This window comes from Drosophila yakuba, chromosome X, assembly GCF_016746365.2.
Source record: "Drosophila yakuba strain Tai18E2 chromosome X, Prin_Dyak_Tai18E2_2.1, whole genome shotgun sequence".
NCBI classification, from domain to species: Eukaryota; Metazoa; Arthropoda; class Insecta; order Diptera; family Drosophilidae; genus Drosophila; species Drosophila yakuba.
In genome coordinates this window covers 7,310,066-7,327,799 of record NC_052526.2, presented here as the reverse complement: position 1 = coordinate 7,327,799, position 17,734 = coordinate 7,310,066, and the positions used below count along the sequence as shown (strand labels likewise).

Genomic DNA, 17,734 nt, shown 5'->3' with positions numbered 1-17,734 from the left:
ATAATTTATATAATTTGATAAAAATAAGCAAAATGTTTAAGACCTTACAACCGAAATATATACGAGTATATGGTGTCTTTTATAGAGTGCTCTCTCAACTTACATGGTAAATTTGTCTTCTTTGCTGTCTGCAGCCTCGTTTGAGATTTGATTCCTCTGTTTTGGTTACCTTGCTGGCTTATGATTTCTCTTCCCTCCGCTTTCGCATTTAAAATCACCCTGGCATCAGAGTTTATTTCCCTTTGTATTTCTGTATTTCTGTATTCTTGTATTTCAGTATTTTAATCTTTGATTCTTTGATTTTTTGATCAATGTTAAAGCGTCTGTTGCTAGTCAGGTCCTCAGTGAATGGCTCAATGGTAGAATGTGCTATACATTATAGGTATGATGAGTAGATCAGGTATGTGGTATCCTGATTTGTTTGTTGTACTTCCGTGAGTGTAATCAGGTAATTTGAGTGATTCGATGGGGGTGCTCGGATAACTATTGCATTGCTTTCAAATTCACAAAAAAAATAAATACTCTGATACTCTGGTATATTGTAAACTCGACACACAGAAAACACACTTCATATGTATACTTTTTTTTTTTTGGCACTTTGAAAAAAAATGATATTGTCCTGTGACTTGTTGCACGTTTCCCAGTTGCTTCTTCTTTCTCTCTTGTTGAATGGTTCAACTGTAAAACGTTTGCTGTTGCTGCCGTGCTGTTGCTTCAGTTGCTTCAGTTGCTCCTGTTGCTGTCGCTGTTGCTGTTGCTGTTGCGAGGCACACAACCGTTTGGCTTGGATGTTGAACAGCATCTGTTGCTCCGCAGTTGGCCAACTGACGAGGCCACCTCGTGTGGCGGGTCCTTACTTCGGCACTTCGGCTAAAAACCCACCCCGCCCCGCAGCAGCAGCAGCAGTCCAAAGATATCCACCCAGACCGCCCAGAGCGCCCAGTCCGCCCCCCGGGAACAACAAGTGGAAAGTGTGTAACTGTAACGACGACCATGACGACGACGGCGGCAGCAGCAGCAGCAGCAACAGTCGAAACAGCAGCAGCAGCAACAGCAGCAACAGCAGCAACATCAGCAGCAGCAGCAACATCAGCAGCTGCGACAGCAACAGGCTTATGTGGCGACCAGGTGATACGATGGAGTGGCACTAACAATACTTGTACTTTTCGTTTCTTTTTTTTTTTTGATTTTTTTTTCTCTTTTTGGGGTTGCTGCCACTTGAGGGGAAATGAGAGCTCAGCTCGCTGAATCGCTGATAAACGGGGAAAAAGGCGAGCCACGAGAAACGGCTTCTTGTGATGTTGCAACCGCCGTTGGTGGCACTTCTGTGGGGCGCCACTCTTTTCAAACACGACCAATCCTTTCAAAACGCCTTCGCAAATGTCATGGAAAAGCCAGTTTGTGCGAGCGATTAAATATAGATCTCTAAGCCTTTGCCTTTAAATGCTTATCTCTTGTTGCCGTCGCGTCTTCTGCGAAGAAGTATTAAATACAAATTAACTGAATCAGATCACAAACTCATCATCTTTATTTAAACAAGTACATAAATGTACAATAACTATAAGTAATTTTATTTTTATTAATTTTGTATTTAATTCATACACAAAGTTTGTTGTTAAGTTCAATCTACGAAAGTTTCCTAATTTATGTAACCATTTTATAATGAAAATCTGTAAAATAAGTGATAAGTGGTTGTTTGTTGTTGCACTGCCATTAATGACCATTGACTGCAGTTGCTGAATGGGGCAATGCAATTGTGTCCAGTGCGAATGGGGCTGGCAGTAATTCTGGTAACTTGATTTACGCAGATCAATGCTATTGGCGCCCTGTTAGCCTTGATAGGTCCGACTGCCAACGGCAAGGTTGTGTGTGTGTGTATGTCTGTGTGTGTCTGTGTGTGCGTTTATGTGTGTGGGCGACGCTTGGCAATGACTGTGTGTGGATGGATGTGCAACGCCTACGCCAGCGGCTTACCTGTTGGACTTGTGCGCCGTACGGGGCGTATGCGCAATATGCACTTTGTCAACAGGTTAGCCTTGAGTCGAGTCGAGGCGAGTCGAGTCGAGTCGTATTCCCCAGCCAAGGACACCGATTACTCCGCTCGTCGGCCTTGCCCCGTCCCGCTCGCACCATGGCTGCCATCTCGCTCGCACCCGGGGCACATTCAGCGCATGCCCCAGACGCGAAGGCGTCTAAAATCTGGCGGAGAATCCTCGAATCCACCAGGATTGGCCCTAACGATTCAGCACTTTCAGTGGGGTTGTTTTTTTGAGAATCAACGCTTTGCTATTTACGTGCTAGTCTCGTAACTGGTTATCACTGTATTCAAAATGTTTTTAAAACTGATTCATATATATATCATATATTTTATTTAATATATTATATATAATATTATTTTATATATTAATATATGCTTCAGGATCAATAGCCGACTCGATCGGCCATGTTCGTTTTCAGAAACTACGAGTATAATAGCATAGCTAGAGGGCTTAAATGAATATTGTTCCTTGAATTAAGATAAACTTATTCATTTTGCATCAATCTTATTAAATTCACAAGTCTTTAGCGAATCACTGGCAGTAAAAGCCCATTTTTTGTAAAGTTTCTTTGGAGTTTTGTACATCAGAAAGTGTTTCATGGTTCTACGTGGAAAACTCAATCAATATGAGATTTTTGGGCACTCATTGAAAACGAGACGACAAAGTAATCCAGATCCCAGATACATTCACGCCCAAAAATCATATGTAACCCATCCAATTAGGCCGGCTAATGGTTAATGGTATTCAGCTGAGTTGACTCCATTGGGGGCTCAGGTGTTTACTTATGGACAAATTGGCTTCCATGGCAATGAAACTGAATTCTTTGATTTTTTTTTTTTAACAATTCTCAAGGCTTTAAGTGCGGTGCAGGCTGTGCCATTCCAGTCCAGTTATCCAGTTATCAAGATATTCTGGCACGACCTTCTTAGGGCCCTTTGACCAGTTGCCATAGCGAACACACACACACACACATCAAATTTAACATAATACCCGTCCATTCAGATCCTAAAACGGGGGCATCCAGTAGCAATGCAGACATGAATTGAACTGTGGCAACGGGTCGAATACACAATACTTGTGCAAGCTCAATTATCCGAATTTGCATGAGGGTCGAGAACGGCATTAACAGGGACATGCGAATTCAACTGCCCACGAATGTGTTGGTAAATATTGTGTAATTATTTTCTATATTTCCAGCGGAATATTTATTGATGCACACACCTCTTAAATTAGTTACGTGGTTTACAAAACCTACATTTAAAATAAACTGTTTCGATGTGAGTAACAACTGAGTATACATAGTTATTAAAACTATAATTTAATTATTGATGATTTACAGATATCGACTGCTAGCCAATTCCATTTAGTTTATTCAGTTCTTTAAACAGGACTTTACACATTTCTAGTGTGAATCGGTAACATATTAAATCCCCCGGCCATAAAAACCCCATTATGCAATGAAGTAGCTCACGCAAATACCTGCAGATACGGATTCATTTTCAGGTGCAGATGCGAATGCAGATGCAGATGCAGATGCAAACACCGATACAGATCCCATCTGCATGCCCGACACATGCCGATGAAAATGTAATTCGTTTTCCACATTTCATTCTTCAACCGAAAAAATAATACCAAATGAAAAAATTGCATTTATCAGAAATTGTGACCAGAAAGTAAATACAAATATTTTTATCTACCATTCCTGTGAGTCAGAAAGGGGAAAAATTCGTTGAAGTGACTCATCTGTTGTGCAAATATGTACGCTGCGAAATGCGGTACATAGCAAATAGCTCGCCAGAGTCCAAAGTGGAAAAATAACTTTTACAAAAATTCCAAAAGTATCGAAAAACATACCGTTTAGTCGACATACAAGCAGACTAATTGATAATGTCATCTATAAGTGATAAATGATTTTAATAAACCCATGGCTTTCATGAAAAGACTTAATTCGTTGAATCAAATCTGAAAACTGCCTATATTTTATATGTAAGCATGTTTCATCATTACCAAACACCGCGGGAAATACAGCGAATTTGTACCTGGTTTTCCGGCCATCGAGCATCGATGAAGTGCTCTAATTGAAACAGTTAATTTATTTGTTGTGTGCACTGGTATGTTTCTTCGTTCGGCTGTTCACGATTCAATGGGAAATCCTGATGGTGAGTATCCTGGTGGTCAAGGACATTCGTGGTTAGGGCCTCACGCAGTGCCATCCGGTAATCGTTCCCGTAGTAACGTATATGCTCCAACAGCCGTCCCTGGCCATCGATTACGTAGAGAAAGTGCGCGTCCCGCTCATCGAGGACATCCTCAAGGACCTCCGTGGTGGTCTTGGGCAACTCAATGCGATCCTGCAGTCCATAGCCGCCCAGCAAACTGTCCTCCGGAAAACTACTGATCGGTGGCACATACACATTGATTTGTTTCTGGTGGCTGGACATGATTCGTAGAGGGAATTTGGAAACACTACGTCGATGTCAATCGAAATGGAATCGCACAGCACACTTCATAGGAATTATTTAGTTACCTCAATTTTTATTAGGCAATATTGTTATTGATGTGTTCTTCTTCAGTTTTAGCTGAAATTAATTAACTGACAAATTTCGTTTGCAATTTCACTTTGCAATTTCTGTTTTTTTTTTCTACGCTCAGCATTTGCAATTTTAATTAAAACTCCAAATAATTTATAGCCACAATTTGATGCGCTTTTTCTTCCCTTTTTTTTTGCTTACATTTTTGAACCTTTTCATGCGTGCATATTTGATGCTTATTACAAAAATGTTGTTTCATAAATTAATTGTGTCGTTAATTAACGAGATATCATATTCTTTTGCCATTACATTTGATTAAATAATATCCAAATTGATTGTTGCTGACATAAGGCGCAGTCATCATTTGAAATCATTGTATTTCGATAGCTCGTATTTGTTTATTTCAAATTCTGACGATTATTAAACATTAAACAGCGAGGGGTGTATGAAAAGTTGATGTATTTGATAACGATTTAATACTTCAAGTAAGATTTAAACCTATACTTTTCAGCTAACCGAACTAATAAAGCCTGAAAAGCCTACAAATATTGCAGGAAAAATAGTAGCTTTAACTACGTTGGCATTTTGGACTAATTTCAGAGAATGTGAAGCTCGTCGGAATCTCCTGGCAGCACTAATCAAATTAAAGGCCGCATTGTGATGCACCTGAATGGAGAACGCACAATGGAAATTGAATGCTCTTTTGACTCGCATGAGAACAATGGGGAAATTCAGCATGTGATGCGGTTATGACCCACGCAAGACAAATAATTAATTGTTGATCAAATTCCAGTGGCTGGTAGTGAAAACTGAGTGAAAATCCGGCGCCCCTTAAACGCCAGCCGATTAGAGGAGGAGAGTGCACCTGGCATTTTGGAATTCCTCGGAAAATTACCGTCTAATAATGTTGAATTTAACCGGCGTGCACAAATTACACGGCAGTTTGCAGCCAGTGATGCGCTGATATCAACTGAAACTAATAACACCGATTCTCCAAAACTTAGCAGAAGTATAAGTCAAAACTTACTAAGTATATATACATAGTTCCTTGAATAACATCGGGTAAAAACCAAGCACTGAGTGGAAACTCTGACAGGGACAAAAACGCAAAGTCGCCGCCAAAAACAACTGCATAAAAAGCCACGGTGGGGTTCATAATTAATTGGATTTTGTAAACAATTTGTGCAGTTTCATTTTCGGGCTAAACTTCGTTAGCCAGTTGCCAGAATGCTGAAAAGAACACAAGAGCAGATAGCCACATCACTCTACTATCTGCATTTCCTTGAAAAATAGGTACCAAACTAGTCAACTTTAAAATTTCCATACATCGTGTACGTTTTCGTGGGGGCACTTGGCTGGAATTCGCATTTGGTTGCTAACTGAGGAAAATGCAAAGGATCTCGGCATGAGTTTGCTGCGGTGCATCTGGCCACGCTTGTGCTGCATTACGGGCGTTTACAGCTCAATTCCTGGCTTCGATTTTGAAATTTGAGATGGATTTCTCATTTGCCGGAGGCTGAAAATTCGGTAATGAAGTGGGCACGACCAAAAGGCGTTGCAGTGCCTTGACGGAAGGATAATTGCAGGATATTGGCTTCAGCCTTCGGCAGGCTTAAAACTGAAGCGCAGTAGCAGGCAGCGATAAATTGGATGATAACTGCCTATTGATTAAATAGCGTCTTGGTCCACTGACGATTAATAAGTTGCCTTTATTATGAACCAGCGGAACAATGGAATCCTTTGTGCCAGGATGCCAGGTTGCCAGGATGCCAGGTTGCCAGGTTGCCAGGATGCAGTCAAGAACTGACAGCTGGCCGCAGATAAGCTGCAGCAGCAGCTGTGAAAATTGCAATTGAGCAGCTCTCAACTCAATCTAATTCAATCGGATGCAAGCTAGCTTTCAAAGGAATAGTTTGTAGTTGTTGGGCTTAGAATTTAATATTTTTCTATTAATTTTCTAGGTAATAAGTAATTGTATTAACAACAGTATTTATTTAATAATTACATTCACTGTATATTTCCGCTAGAGAATGGAGTACATTAGTTCCACTTCATAAAGAGCACTTTATGAATGCCGCAATCCGGCCTCGAATGTGCCACAAACAATATACGAATACGATTATTGGCAGTCGTTACTTTAATTCAACATTCATTTAAAGCATTTAATTGCTCCGACCGACTGTCTGTCCGTCTGATTACCAAGGTGTGCGTTGGCTCACATGAGCTTTGTGCTGTGGACAATAAAAAGAAAAATAATAAAAAATATATGCGAATAAATTGTGACTCCTCATTGTCGCTGTGGCCCACCATTTTCCAGCTTTTTTTCAGCTTTTCCCCCGCACACACAAACACAATGTCGAGCACATTGTGGCGTTTTAAGCGGAAAATATGCCGCACTTCCGTTTCCCACAAACACAAACACACACAGCGCACACATATACACACAGCGCACACACACAGCGCACACACACAGCGCACACATATACACACAGCGCACACAGAGGACGTGGTTACCGTTATAAGAAAGCAGGCAAGATGGCTGCTGTTGTGTCCGTGGGAGTGGGGAATTTACTGCCATTATATTTATATATTATTATAATGCCAGGATGGCAAACAAAGTGTTGACAGAGCGACTGACTGCGCGCAAAAGAACGAAGGGTGCCGGAAACAAATACGTTTACGTACCGTTCCACATTTAATTGCCTAATCGCACTTAAGACCGCCAAAATCCGATTCCGATTCCGATTCCGTTTCCGATTCCCCAGCTACGTTTTAAGTCCGCCCTTTGAGCCCAAAATCTCCGAGTTTCCACCGACACTTTTAAAGTGAATTTCAATGCGTCGAGTCTTTGCCGCCAATTCCACTGAGATAGCTGGCTATTTTCGTGTTCAGCTAATTGAATAAATTGCCTTCTATTGGGTAAACTCATTTGCCAATCTAATGATGCCAACTTTGGTAACACAATCGATAGAAATAAATCCGTTCTTAGAAGTATAAAATCGTTTCTATAAGCTAAAGCCCTTTTAGAAAACGCTCGATGTACTTAAAGTTCTAACAAATGATTTTCACTCAATGTAATAAACAAATAAAAACGTTAAAATATTTTTCAAAGCTGAGCTTAGAGAAAATTCTGCAATTGAACTTCTACCGAATTATTAAGTTAACACGAATTCGTACATTAAACCAAACACTTGCAAACATCGATGTCCCATCACATCGAAGACATCGAATTGTTAGCTAAATTGATTTGATTTTAGACATTTCCTCTGAGTAATCGCCAAAGGATTCTTTATTTGATTTTTGTTCTTAATTACAAAACTGAGTTTTGTTTACACACCTGGCCGCAGTTTTTTGGGGTCTTTAATTGGATACCGAGGGTTTTTTGGGGCCAATACGTATGTATTTAAGGGATATATTTATAGTATTGCGTTCATTATCATTCACCGCAATCGGAAGGACACAACAACGACACGACATGGACAAGAGAAAACTTTCAAAAGAAAATTGTAACAACTGGGGATGGGTTTTCCCAAGAACAGAAAAAGGGCGAAGAAACTCACCGCCAACTCAGGACCAAAGTTTTGGTGTGAAATTAAAATTGGAATTAAAAGGACAATGAAGCCAACAGCATTCAGACATCCAGACATCCAAACAGCCAGCCGTCCAGCCGCAGAAAGAGACAGGACAAGCAGCATTAGAAAGAGATGGTTGTGAGTTTGCAAGGGGGAATAGAGGGAATAGGGGGAGGCGGAAAAAAAGAGACGGCGACAGTCCAGGGGTCTTAGTGCTAAATGATTTATGGCTGTTTTGCATGCCCCCCGTTCCTATGCAAATTGTTTTCGAGAATCTGACAAAACGATGAAGTTTTCATTAGGGTGCCATTAGAAACTCCGTTTAAGTTATGGCAAGATGTCCGGCTGCCTCCCTCGTCCTTCGTCCCCTTCATACATTCATTTGACATACATAAGCTGGATACATCGTTTCTGGTTCAAAGTTTCTGGCTAAGGCCTTTGGTTTGCACTTGAAAATTTGGTCCGCCTTTAAAAGCAGGCCATAGAAATATAGTAGCATACTTGTATATAGCTAACAACCAAAACTTGGGAACTTAATATTAACTAAATGTTAATGGCAAAGCAACTAGAGTTAAATTGGAATATGCAATAATTTGAAATTATAAATGTAATTACCAGCTATACAACGTAACAAAAACTTGTCATTTCAAATAAGTTATGACAAATATTTGTTGCATTTGCCATAAAAATACAACTTTCACTTATTCATTCGGATTGTTGAATAGTCATGAATGGCCGAAACATTATTAATAAAGTTTCCCAGAAAACTTGTTTGCATAAACTGGCGAAATGTCAACAGTTTTTACTCACAAATGAGGGATTCTCCTTTGAATTGCTCATCAACTCCAACTCGTTTCGTCGCACCTGTGGAAACTAATTTGAAAGTAATTTGTTTTCGCATAGAGTGCATATTCCCCTGTCAGCCAACCTACCGCACATCATAATCATAATCACATAAAATCCCCAAAAAAAAATAAAACAAAAAAAAAACCAAGCAATCAGTCGCCCAAATTTTGAGAACAACCCCCAAAAATCCAGCGAACCCCCTCAAAAAATAAAGTAATCGATCATAATATGGGGGGAGGTAAAAACTCGGGAACATACGCAATTTGTATAAATTATTAAAATATTGATTTATTAGTTGAAAATTTAACGTCTAATTTAAGGCGAACGGCTGCAACTTAAATTGAATTTATGCGACTAAGCTAACGAATTTATCATTATCGTTGGGTGAATAAATTGGAAAATAAATGCGGCTGTCGTTTCTATTTATTATGTTTTTTCTTTTTTGCCCTTCCGATAACCCTTTGGTAAAATCTGAATACTGTTTGCACTTGTATTTGTGTAAATGAAATATGTGCGTGCGTGTGCGTATCTGTGTGAGCTTGTTTGTTTACTTGTGTGAGTGCCTTTTGCGAAAAGGGGCGCTCGTAACTCAAAGCAAACTCCCCCCGATTTTCCATTTCCCCCGCATTTTCTCTCACGGTCAGCCTGTGGGCGGCTTAGCCACGCCTACCGTCAGCTTTTCCAGCACACAAACAAACAAACACACTCACACTCACACTTGCACACAAACACGACACATTCAAAGTTTATCCAGCGCCTGTTTTGCACATTAATTTACTGACCTTTTTGCACTTTTTCCATAGTTTTGCAACCGCACCATCCCCGCGCGACCACGCCCACTCGTCCTGTTACGCCCATCGGAATGCACTGAAAGAAAGCACGCACTACGAGTACTCCTCCCTTGAAGTAAATGTAACACATTCACAATAATTTTCTAACAAAAAATAAATATATAGTGTATTATTCATAAATTCAGTTTGTTCCTTATAATCTTTAAACATTTGTTCAGTGCACTGTAGGAAACATAAATATATATTGTTTTTCTTAGTGTGCCTCTGGTTTTTTGCCCGCGATTGCCGGCCTTTGTCTGTTTGCCTACAACGCGCCATCTCTTTCGAGTTCCAAACTCCAGAAACCGGGCAAGAAAAAATACAATGGCCACTAACCAGTGACAGGTTACCAGTGAGCAGTGAGCAGTGACCAGTGAACAGCAGCCCGTGACGGTGACAGTAACCAGTGATCAAGTGGACAAGTGGCGAAGTGGCGATGTGTGGCAGGAGGCGTGGGACTAAGGAAGGAAGTTCTGGCCCGGTCCAGAGGCATATTACAATGTATGATGAATGTGTGACACTTTTGCAGCTTGTTTGTTTGTTTATTGTTTGGCCCACAGCCACCCTAATCCCCCCCTCCATACCCTCCCTCCCTCAGCACCACTGTGCTTTGTGCGCGACCAAAACAGAAGGCAAACTGAATGGCAAAATCAACAGTCAACGGAGTTTGGCATCGAATGAGGAACTCTCTACACAAATACCAATTTCTAATTATTTGAATTTGGAAAATTTTTGTATATTTATATTTATATAAATAGATTTTATACTAGCTTTATACGAGTTTTAATCACTTTAATCACATAAGCTATAGATTTGTTTTCTTTATTCCAAAATTTTCACATGGCTTTCGACTGGCGATTTGGGTTTCCACTCTGCAATCCGCAGTGCTTCCAGCTTCTATGACTTCCGTGTTTTGGTTTATTTCCGTGCCACAGCAATTCATTGTTCGGGCGCATAATGGATTTGAATGTCTCAGGACCCTTCGTCCTGCAAGGAAATGGGAAACTTTTGTTGTTTACTTTGGCCATTTTTAGCAGGGTGTGCATGAGGAGAGTTTAATAAATTGTATCTTCTGGTTCCCCCCACATAAGCATATGCAGATTACTCCTCGCTTGTGTGTGCGTGTGTGTGTGCGTGTGGGTGCGCGTGTGTGGGTAAAAGTGTGGAAAAGGATGTTGCAGGACACTCAAAGCAGACGCCCTTGCTCTTTCATTTTCAATAACGGCAAAGCAATAAACTGGCCCAAAAATAAGTTGGCTCTTCAAAAGTTTGCACCACATCTGAAACTGTGCGCATATTCGGGTTGAAACCAAGCAAAGGACTCGATCCCAAGGACATTCTAAAACATTTGTTTGCACAAGGATATTTTGTATATATGCATGTGTATTTTACTTCACACATTTGGGGTACACAGATTTACTTACGCCCAAATGCACTTTATGTTTTCCAGTTCTCACTGATATGAATTACAGAGGTACATTACTTTAATGCATTTAATTTAGCTTTTTTGAATTCATTTTATTTCATATTAGGAAGATTTCGTTAGAAAATGCAATTCAATACGGAAGCTTGGTTTGCTTAATAATTTTTTCTTATTTATTTTTGTTTCTTTAACATTTCAAAAAATAAACACTTAAGAAGCTATCTTTAAAATAAACTTTAAGCTAACTGCCTTCTTTACTCATTGTAAAAGTTGTATATTGAAAGTGCTGTTAAAATGAAAAATTAAGCTTCTACATTCTTTGCACAGCATATTGCTTTTGAGCTTAAAAGCGTATCCTTTTTCAGGATACTCAAAAGCGAACTTTAAAAGCTTACCTTTTAAAGCTATATTTGAAATGTATGACTAGAGTTGAGAACTACATAAGTGCAGCTACTTAAAAGGCAAAAACTTATAATTGAACTTATTATTATCAAAAATATTTACAGCATGTTTAATTGGCAAATGAGTCTTGTCATTTGATAAATCTACTTGGCCAGTACATGACCTCTGATTTGCCAAAGAGTCAAGCACGTGAATGACCCACAGTTGAAAGTGCGATAAACAATTATGAATGGCTCTGCCGAGAGCCACCTGCTGCCGTGGGTGTTTATCAAAATAAAATGATGGTTATTGCAAAAGAAAATATGCGATAAGTGCAGTGTCAGTGCAAAAATGCAGAGAACTCGTGTGATAAGCCGCTCGAGAGCCACTATAAAGCTCTGGATGCGATCCACGGAGGTCACAAACCACTCGAGATTCAAACAGAGCTGAAAGTCAGCCACAGTCGAGCTTTTACCATGATTCTAATCCTGCTGCAAGTTCTTGCCATCCTTGGTCATGGAGTAGTGGCCCAGAAAAGCTCGCCCATTGCCAACTGGCAAATGGGTGATCCGCATTACACAAGTGACCAGTACGCCAAGATCCTGGGCGAAGCGGGCCTGGGCCAGGATGCGGATGACAAGGAGCACAAGGGTCTGGGTCCCATGCAAATTCAGTACGTGGACTATCAGCCAAATTGCCAGCCAGGCGGCGTGCCAGTGTGTGCCACCAATGGCACCGATAGCTTCTACTTCGAGAACAACTGCCGCTTGGAGGCGGCCAACATGAAGATGCTCTTCCAGCACGGCACAGGTGAGTGCACTGATTGTGGATTGATGTCACATTGCCCTGAGTGTTTTGCCCATGCAGAACTGGAGCCCACGGAGATAGAGCGCTGCCTGCCCACCTGCCAGACGATGAAGTGCACCCAGGTGGCGCGTCCAGTTTGCGCGCTGGCGGAGATTGCAGGCGCTGTGCCCCAAACTTTTGCCAACGAGTGCGAGATGCGACGACGCGAGTGCCACACCAAACAGGGTCTGTACAAATGTATGCCTTTGCTTATGCTTTTTTATATGTACTGTGTATATTTAGTCCTGCGAATCCTGCACACGGGTCCTTGTCAGACGCCAACCAAAAGTGGGCACAAAAAGAAACTGCGTCGCAACAAGAAAAAGCGACCCCTAAAGAACGCCTCCATTTCCAAGTTCGCCACCATCCCGAAGAAGGTATACGTAATGCTGGCCACTCCTGCTCCTCGGCGCAGCAGCACCACACCCAGGAGGACCGCCGTCACCACGACCACCACCAGGATTACGACGACGCCCAGGATGAGGCCCACCAAACAGACCAGCACAAGTCCCTCGCCCATGCAATTCCAGCAGCTGATGAACCTGGCCAATCCCATGGTCTCCGTTTCCCAGGCCGTGGATGCCTACAATGTGTACAATATACCCGATGTGGGTCACGATTACGGCGAGATAACCGACTCCTCGCTCTCCATGTTTTTGCCCGAAGTTGGTCGTGTCACGGAACCGCATCCCATGCCCAGTAGAACCACTAGCACCACTAGCACCAGCACCACTACCTCCACCACCTCCACCACAACACCCAAGCCCGTTTTAGCCGCAACCAGGATCATCAATCCTTGGAGCACCAGCACTGTTCAATCCTTTCTGTCTGTTCGGATGCCCAGCACCACCGAGATGGGCGAAGAAACCACCATGGAAAACTCGGAGGCGATTACACAGGCAATGAGCACCACTCAAAAATCCACGGCAGTTGTACAAACCAAAGTACTTTAGAAACTATGTAAAAATAAACATAATATTTATTACAAATATTTATTCAGCTGTTTCGGTTATACTTTAAATCATAAAAAATCAACAATATTATAACTTTACTAAATAGCATTGGTTTTTCTTCCAATTTAAAGTATGCTTTGATTTTATAATTCAAACCTTTGGTGTTTGGTCATCAAAGTAGGCTCTTTCTGCTTCGACAGTCAAAACTCATAACTCAGAGAATTTCGGTTGCCTTACTGCTGATCAATAACAAGCCAGAAAAATAAGAAAAAACTGGAAAAAACATGGATTTCATGGTAAGAGCACTTGTGAAAAACGAAGCAAAGATAGCATTTCCTCTAATTACAACGCACTGTAGCCGATCTTTATATTTGTAATACTTGTACTATACTATGGAATGATGGAAGTTACCCAACCGCAATGCGTGTGGAACGGGACGCGACCAGAGATTTCAGAGGAAATCGATTTGAATAGAAATCCGATTCTATACGATGAAGAGCGCGTTTGGAGAAAGGAAATGGCGATGATTAGTTGGATACTGGGAATGCCCTATAACGCCATGCAAAAGATAGAGTATATACTGAACAATATAACAGCACCCAGGAACTTGGACGGTGATACCATCATGATAGAAAAGTTCAACGAAACATTGGCAAACTACTACGTCACTACTATACTAAATGGCAGGCTACTTAACGATAGTTCCATAGTGATCAACGACACAAACCACACTGGTAACTTCACTTTAAGTACGGAGATATACAACTATTTGGACTACCGTATACTTTCCAACGAAACCATAATCGCCATGGGCTAGTTCCAAGAAAAATCAGCTCAGTTTCAAACGCAATCATTTATTGTTATATTAGCTTCTTAACTTTCAACTTTCAACTTTCAACATTAAACTTTAAACGTTAAACATTAAACATTAAACATTAAACATTAAACATTAAACATTAAACATTAAACATTAAACATTAAACATTAAACATTAAACATTAAACATTAAACATTAAACATTAAACATTAAACATTAAACATTAAACATTAAACATTAAACATTAAACATTAAACATTAAACATTAAACTTTCAACATTAAACATTAAACATTAAACATTAAACATGGACAGCAGCATTGCACTATAATAACACAACATACAATTACACTAGAACACAATATACAACTTGTTTAGCAGCCCAAAAATATGAAATAAATGTTGCTTCGATCGGAGCTCGATGTGTCCAGCTTTAGTTTTTTGGATTCTCGTTTGCAGGTCACCTCCAAATTAACCTGCGTTCCGTTCTTACTAACGCTTTCTGTCTTGACAATTTCTGGAATTTCTGCAGATTCAGTCTTCGCACTCTCAGCCACAGTATCTACATTAATCTCAGGTTCCTTTTCCACATCTGAGATAGATTCGTTGATGGTTTCTGGCAATGGTGTCGTTGCAAACGTTGTGTTCTGAATGGTTTTTGGATCGGAGACAGCGTTGATCTTTATGGCTTTGTCCAATGGACTTATTTTGGCTTCCTCGTCCTGTTCGTCCTCGTCCTCGTCTGGCGTCTCAGAGGAGCTGTAAGTTTTATACACACTCGAGGCTGGATAAGTCGGATACGATGGGTAAGTAGTTGGCGCTTTAGTTGTTGTAATAGCTTCTGTCGCAGGCTCTTCAGTACTTATCTGCACTTCATTTACTTTCACCAACTTGTCTATGGGCACTTTAGCAGCTTCTTCAACTTTAGGTTCTTCAGTGGCGGTATAGGTTGAATAAGTTTCATATGCATTTGAGGCTGGATATGTTGGATAAGATGGGTAGGTAGGCTGCGATTTAGGTGTGGAAGATTCCGAATCGGGATCTGCCGTTGTGGTCTCTTCATCATCCTTTTTAGTACTCTCCTCTTGAACTCTATTTATTTTGACTATATCGTCGAGAGATTTCTTGGTAGTTTCCTCATCCTTGGAAGCTTCTGTGGAACCATAGACTGGATAAGTTTCATATGAGTTTGAGGATGCATAAGTTGGATATGATGGGTAAGTGGGGGCCGCTTTACGAGTGGTTGGCTGCGTTGTCTCATCAGCCTTTTTGGTTGTCTTCTCAGTACTTATCTGGACTTCATTTACTTTGAAGACATTGTCTAAGGGCAACTTTGTAACCTCTTCGGGCTCAGGAGTTTTAGTGCTGGTGTCGGCTGCATATGAATTATAAGCATTGAAAGACTTGTAAGTTGCAGTCGATTCAGTCTGCGGAGCCTCCTGTTTGGGTTTTTGAACAGCGTTTATCGTTAGAGGAGGTCTCGAAGGTCGTGCAGTGGTTGTAGCAAATCTGGGAGCGGCAGTAGTTGTGTATTTCTTCAAAGGCGGAGTGGTGGCAACGTACTCCGTGGAACTGGGCTCTGTAGATTCTTCAGGCTGACCAGTTGTGGGCTCTTGGTCGGTTTCGAACGCAGCATTCACCTTTATATTCTGCCTGGGATTTAGAGTTGCACTTGAGGCCGCGGTGGTCTCATCTGGTTGAGGTGTAGTTGTGACTTTAGCGGTAGTTGGTGAGGGAGTAGTTGTAGTAGTAGTTGTAGTAGTGGTTGTGGGGGCAGTTGTAGTAGTGGTTGTGGGGGCAGTTGTAGTAGTAGTTGTAGGGGCAGTTGTAGTAGTGGTTGTGGAAGTAGTTGTAGAAGCAGTTGTGGCTGTAGTAGTTGGTGTCGTCTCATAGGCTGGATTCGGATAAGGTTTGGAGGTTTCGGCATACTCGGTGGGCAGATTTTCCCAGGATATCTGATAGGGCTGATAGATAGGCGCATCGTGGGTGGGTTTCGGGGACACAAATGAACTTAGCGGATAGGGCTGAGGTGGAGATTGTGGCCCATATGGACCGTAGGCTCCAGGAGATCCTTGAGATCCTTGAGATCCATAAGGTCCTTGAGAGCCGTAAGGTCCTTGGGCGCCATAGGGTCCACGAGCTTGGATGTTCGGTTGGTAGGGATTAATCGCATAGGGATTGTAGTTCTGAACGCGAGGCGACTGAGGAACAGGATACCTGCTTTCACAGGGGCCATCGTGCTGCTTCCGCCAAGCTGCAATAAGAAATATATCATTTGAGTATTTATTTGCATAACTAACAGTACAGTTACTTAGTATAATGCCAAGCTTATTACGTGGATATCTTTTAAAAATATAAAAAATCATGCCTCGACGTACACAGTAACAGAAGGTTGGCTAGACGTGCCACTAAAACTTAACGTTCTGCGACTTGAAAACATTGTTTGGGTAAATTTAGTTACTGACGTTATTTAAATTATATAAAAGCTTTTTTGCATTAAAATCAAAATAAATATGTTGTAGGTAATCAATGGGCTTTCCATAAGCTTAGTTACTTAACGAAAATGTTACTTATATCATTGTGGAGTACTCACGATGTCCTGTGCGGCACTTGACCAGCTGCAGTTCGCACTCGCTCCTGAAGTTGCGCCTGGTATCCTTGTACTTGCCGCACACCGGACTGTACTGATCCTGGCAGTTGTCCGGGCAGACCTCCAATGTTTCGCATCTGTTCTCGTGGATGATCTCCCAGTCTGCAGAGAGAGAGAGTGATTGAGTGACCCTTTTTTTTTGGATGGTTTTGCATCCCAGTTGAGCACTTACTTATGCCAGTTAGGGCACGGAAACGTTGGACCTCGCAGGGACTGGGAAAGGTGGATGGCTGGGCGCCCGGAGCTCCGGCACAGACCAGACTTTCGGGACCCGTCGGCGGACACCGCAGATCATATGGCTGCTGCTGTTCGAAATAGTGCGGTGCCGGATAGTAGGGAACTCCGTAATCCCATGCCTGAACGGCGGCGAGGAGAGCGATTGCAATGGAAACTAGGAAAGCTGTCATTTTCAGAACGATTCGAAAGCGACTATGCCGTGACCTCCGCGGCATCCAGTTTATATACGTCCTCACACTCGGTGTTCTCATACACTGGCAATGTGGATGTACGTGTCGGGGACTCTATTTCAGTCACAATTATTATAATATTATTTTCATAATTTCGTATCAATCGGCAGACACCGCAGACGCCTCTTCGCCCACTTTCATTTTCTCTTGCACTTTATTATGAAATTTATTGACCATTATCGCCGTGTTGAGCTCAGCTCAACCTTGAGTCATGTGAATTTGTCTGCGAACTGCAGTTCTTCGTAATGGAAATGAGCTAAGACATGAGTCAGCAGTATGTTAATAGCATTTTATAGCCGGGCACTTGAACTTGATTTCGGCTTGATGGGTTGAAGGGCGATTCGCAGTTCACGTGTGGCATTCGCCAACCATCAAAGATC

At 41.5% G+C, this 17,734-nt stretch overlaps 5 protein-coding genes across 8 annotated transcripts in view; 2 read left to right on the top strand and 3 right to left on the bottom strand.

Moving 5' to 3' along the window:
- Positions 1–805, bottom strand: part of LOC6524557 — a 93,786-nt gene extending 92,981 nt beyond the window's left edge. For 3 of the 4 annotated variants that reach the window (XM_039377872.2, XM_039377869.1, XM_039377868.1), the window contains exon 1: positions 104–805. Coding sequence is in view for 1 of the 4 variants with exons in the window: in XM_039377868.1 (XP_039233802.1) it covers positions 104–105 (2 nt within the window). In the remaining 3 variants the exon portion in view is untranslated. The remainder of the gene's footprint in view (positions 1–103) is intronic. The other variant, XM_039377870.1, reaches the window with a different exon arrangement.
- Positions 806–3,986: 3,181 nt separating this feature from the next.
- Positions 3,987–4,541, bottom strand: LOC6524552. Its single transcript, XM_002100373.3, has one exon. It carries the CDS (start codon positions 4,478–4,480, stop codon positions 4,127–4,129), a length of 354 nt encoding a protein of 117 aa, XP_002100409.1. The 5' UTR covers positions 4,481–4,541; the 3' UTR covers positions 3,987–4,126.
- A 7,331-nt stretch (positions 4,542–11,872) lies between these two features.
- Positions 11,873–13,453, top strand: LOC6524551 (mucin-5AC). Its single transcript, XM_002100372.3, has 4 exons — positions 11,873–11,900; positions 11,980–12,432; positions 12,490–12,654; positions 12,712–13,453. Exons 1-4 carry the CDS (start codon positions 11,873–11,875, stop codon positions 13,419–13,421), a joined length of 1,356 nt encoding a protein of 451 aa, XP_002100408.2. The 3' UTR covers positions 13,422–13,453.
- Positions 13,454–13,596: 143 nt separating this feature from the next.
- On the top strand, positions 13,597–14,364 carry LOC6524550. Its single transcript, XM_002100371.3, has 2 exons — positions 13,597–13,717; positions 13,780–14,364. The coding sequence occupies exons 1-2, from the start codon at positions 13,706–13,708 to the stop codon at positions 14,236–14,238; spliced, it is 471 nt and encodes a 156-aa protein (XP_002100407.2). The 5' UTR covers positions 13,597–13,705; the 3' UTR covers positions 14,239–14,364.
- A 129-nt stretch (positions 14,365–14,493) lies between these two features.
- On the bottom strand, positions 14,494–17,326 carry LOC6524549 (cell wall protein DAN4). The gene is made up of 3 exons (XM_039377875.1): positions 17,060–17,326; positions 16,831–16,989; positions 14,494–16,491 (listed from the first exon to the last, which is right to left on the bottom strand). The coding sequence occupies exons 1-3, from the start codon at positions 17,292–17,294 to the stop codon at positions 14,612–14,614; spliced, it is 2,274 nt and encodes a 757-aa protein (XP_039233809.1). The 5' UTR covers positions 17,295–17,326; the 3' UTR covers positions 14,494–14,611.
- Positions 17,327–17,734: the final 408 nt, after the last annotated feature.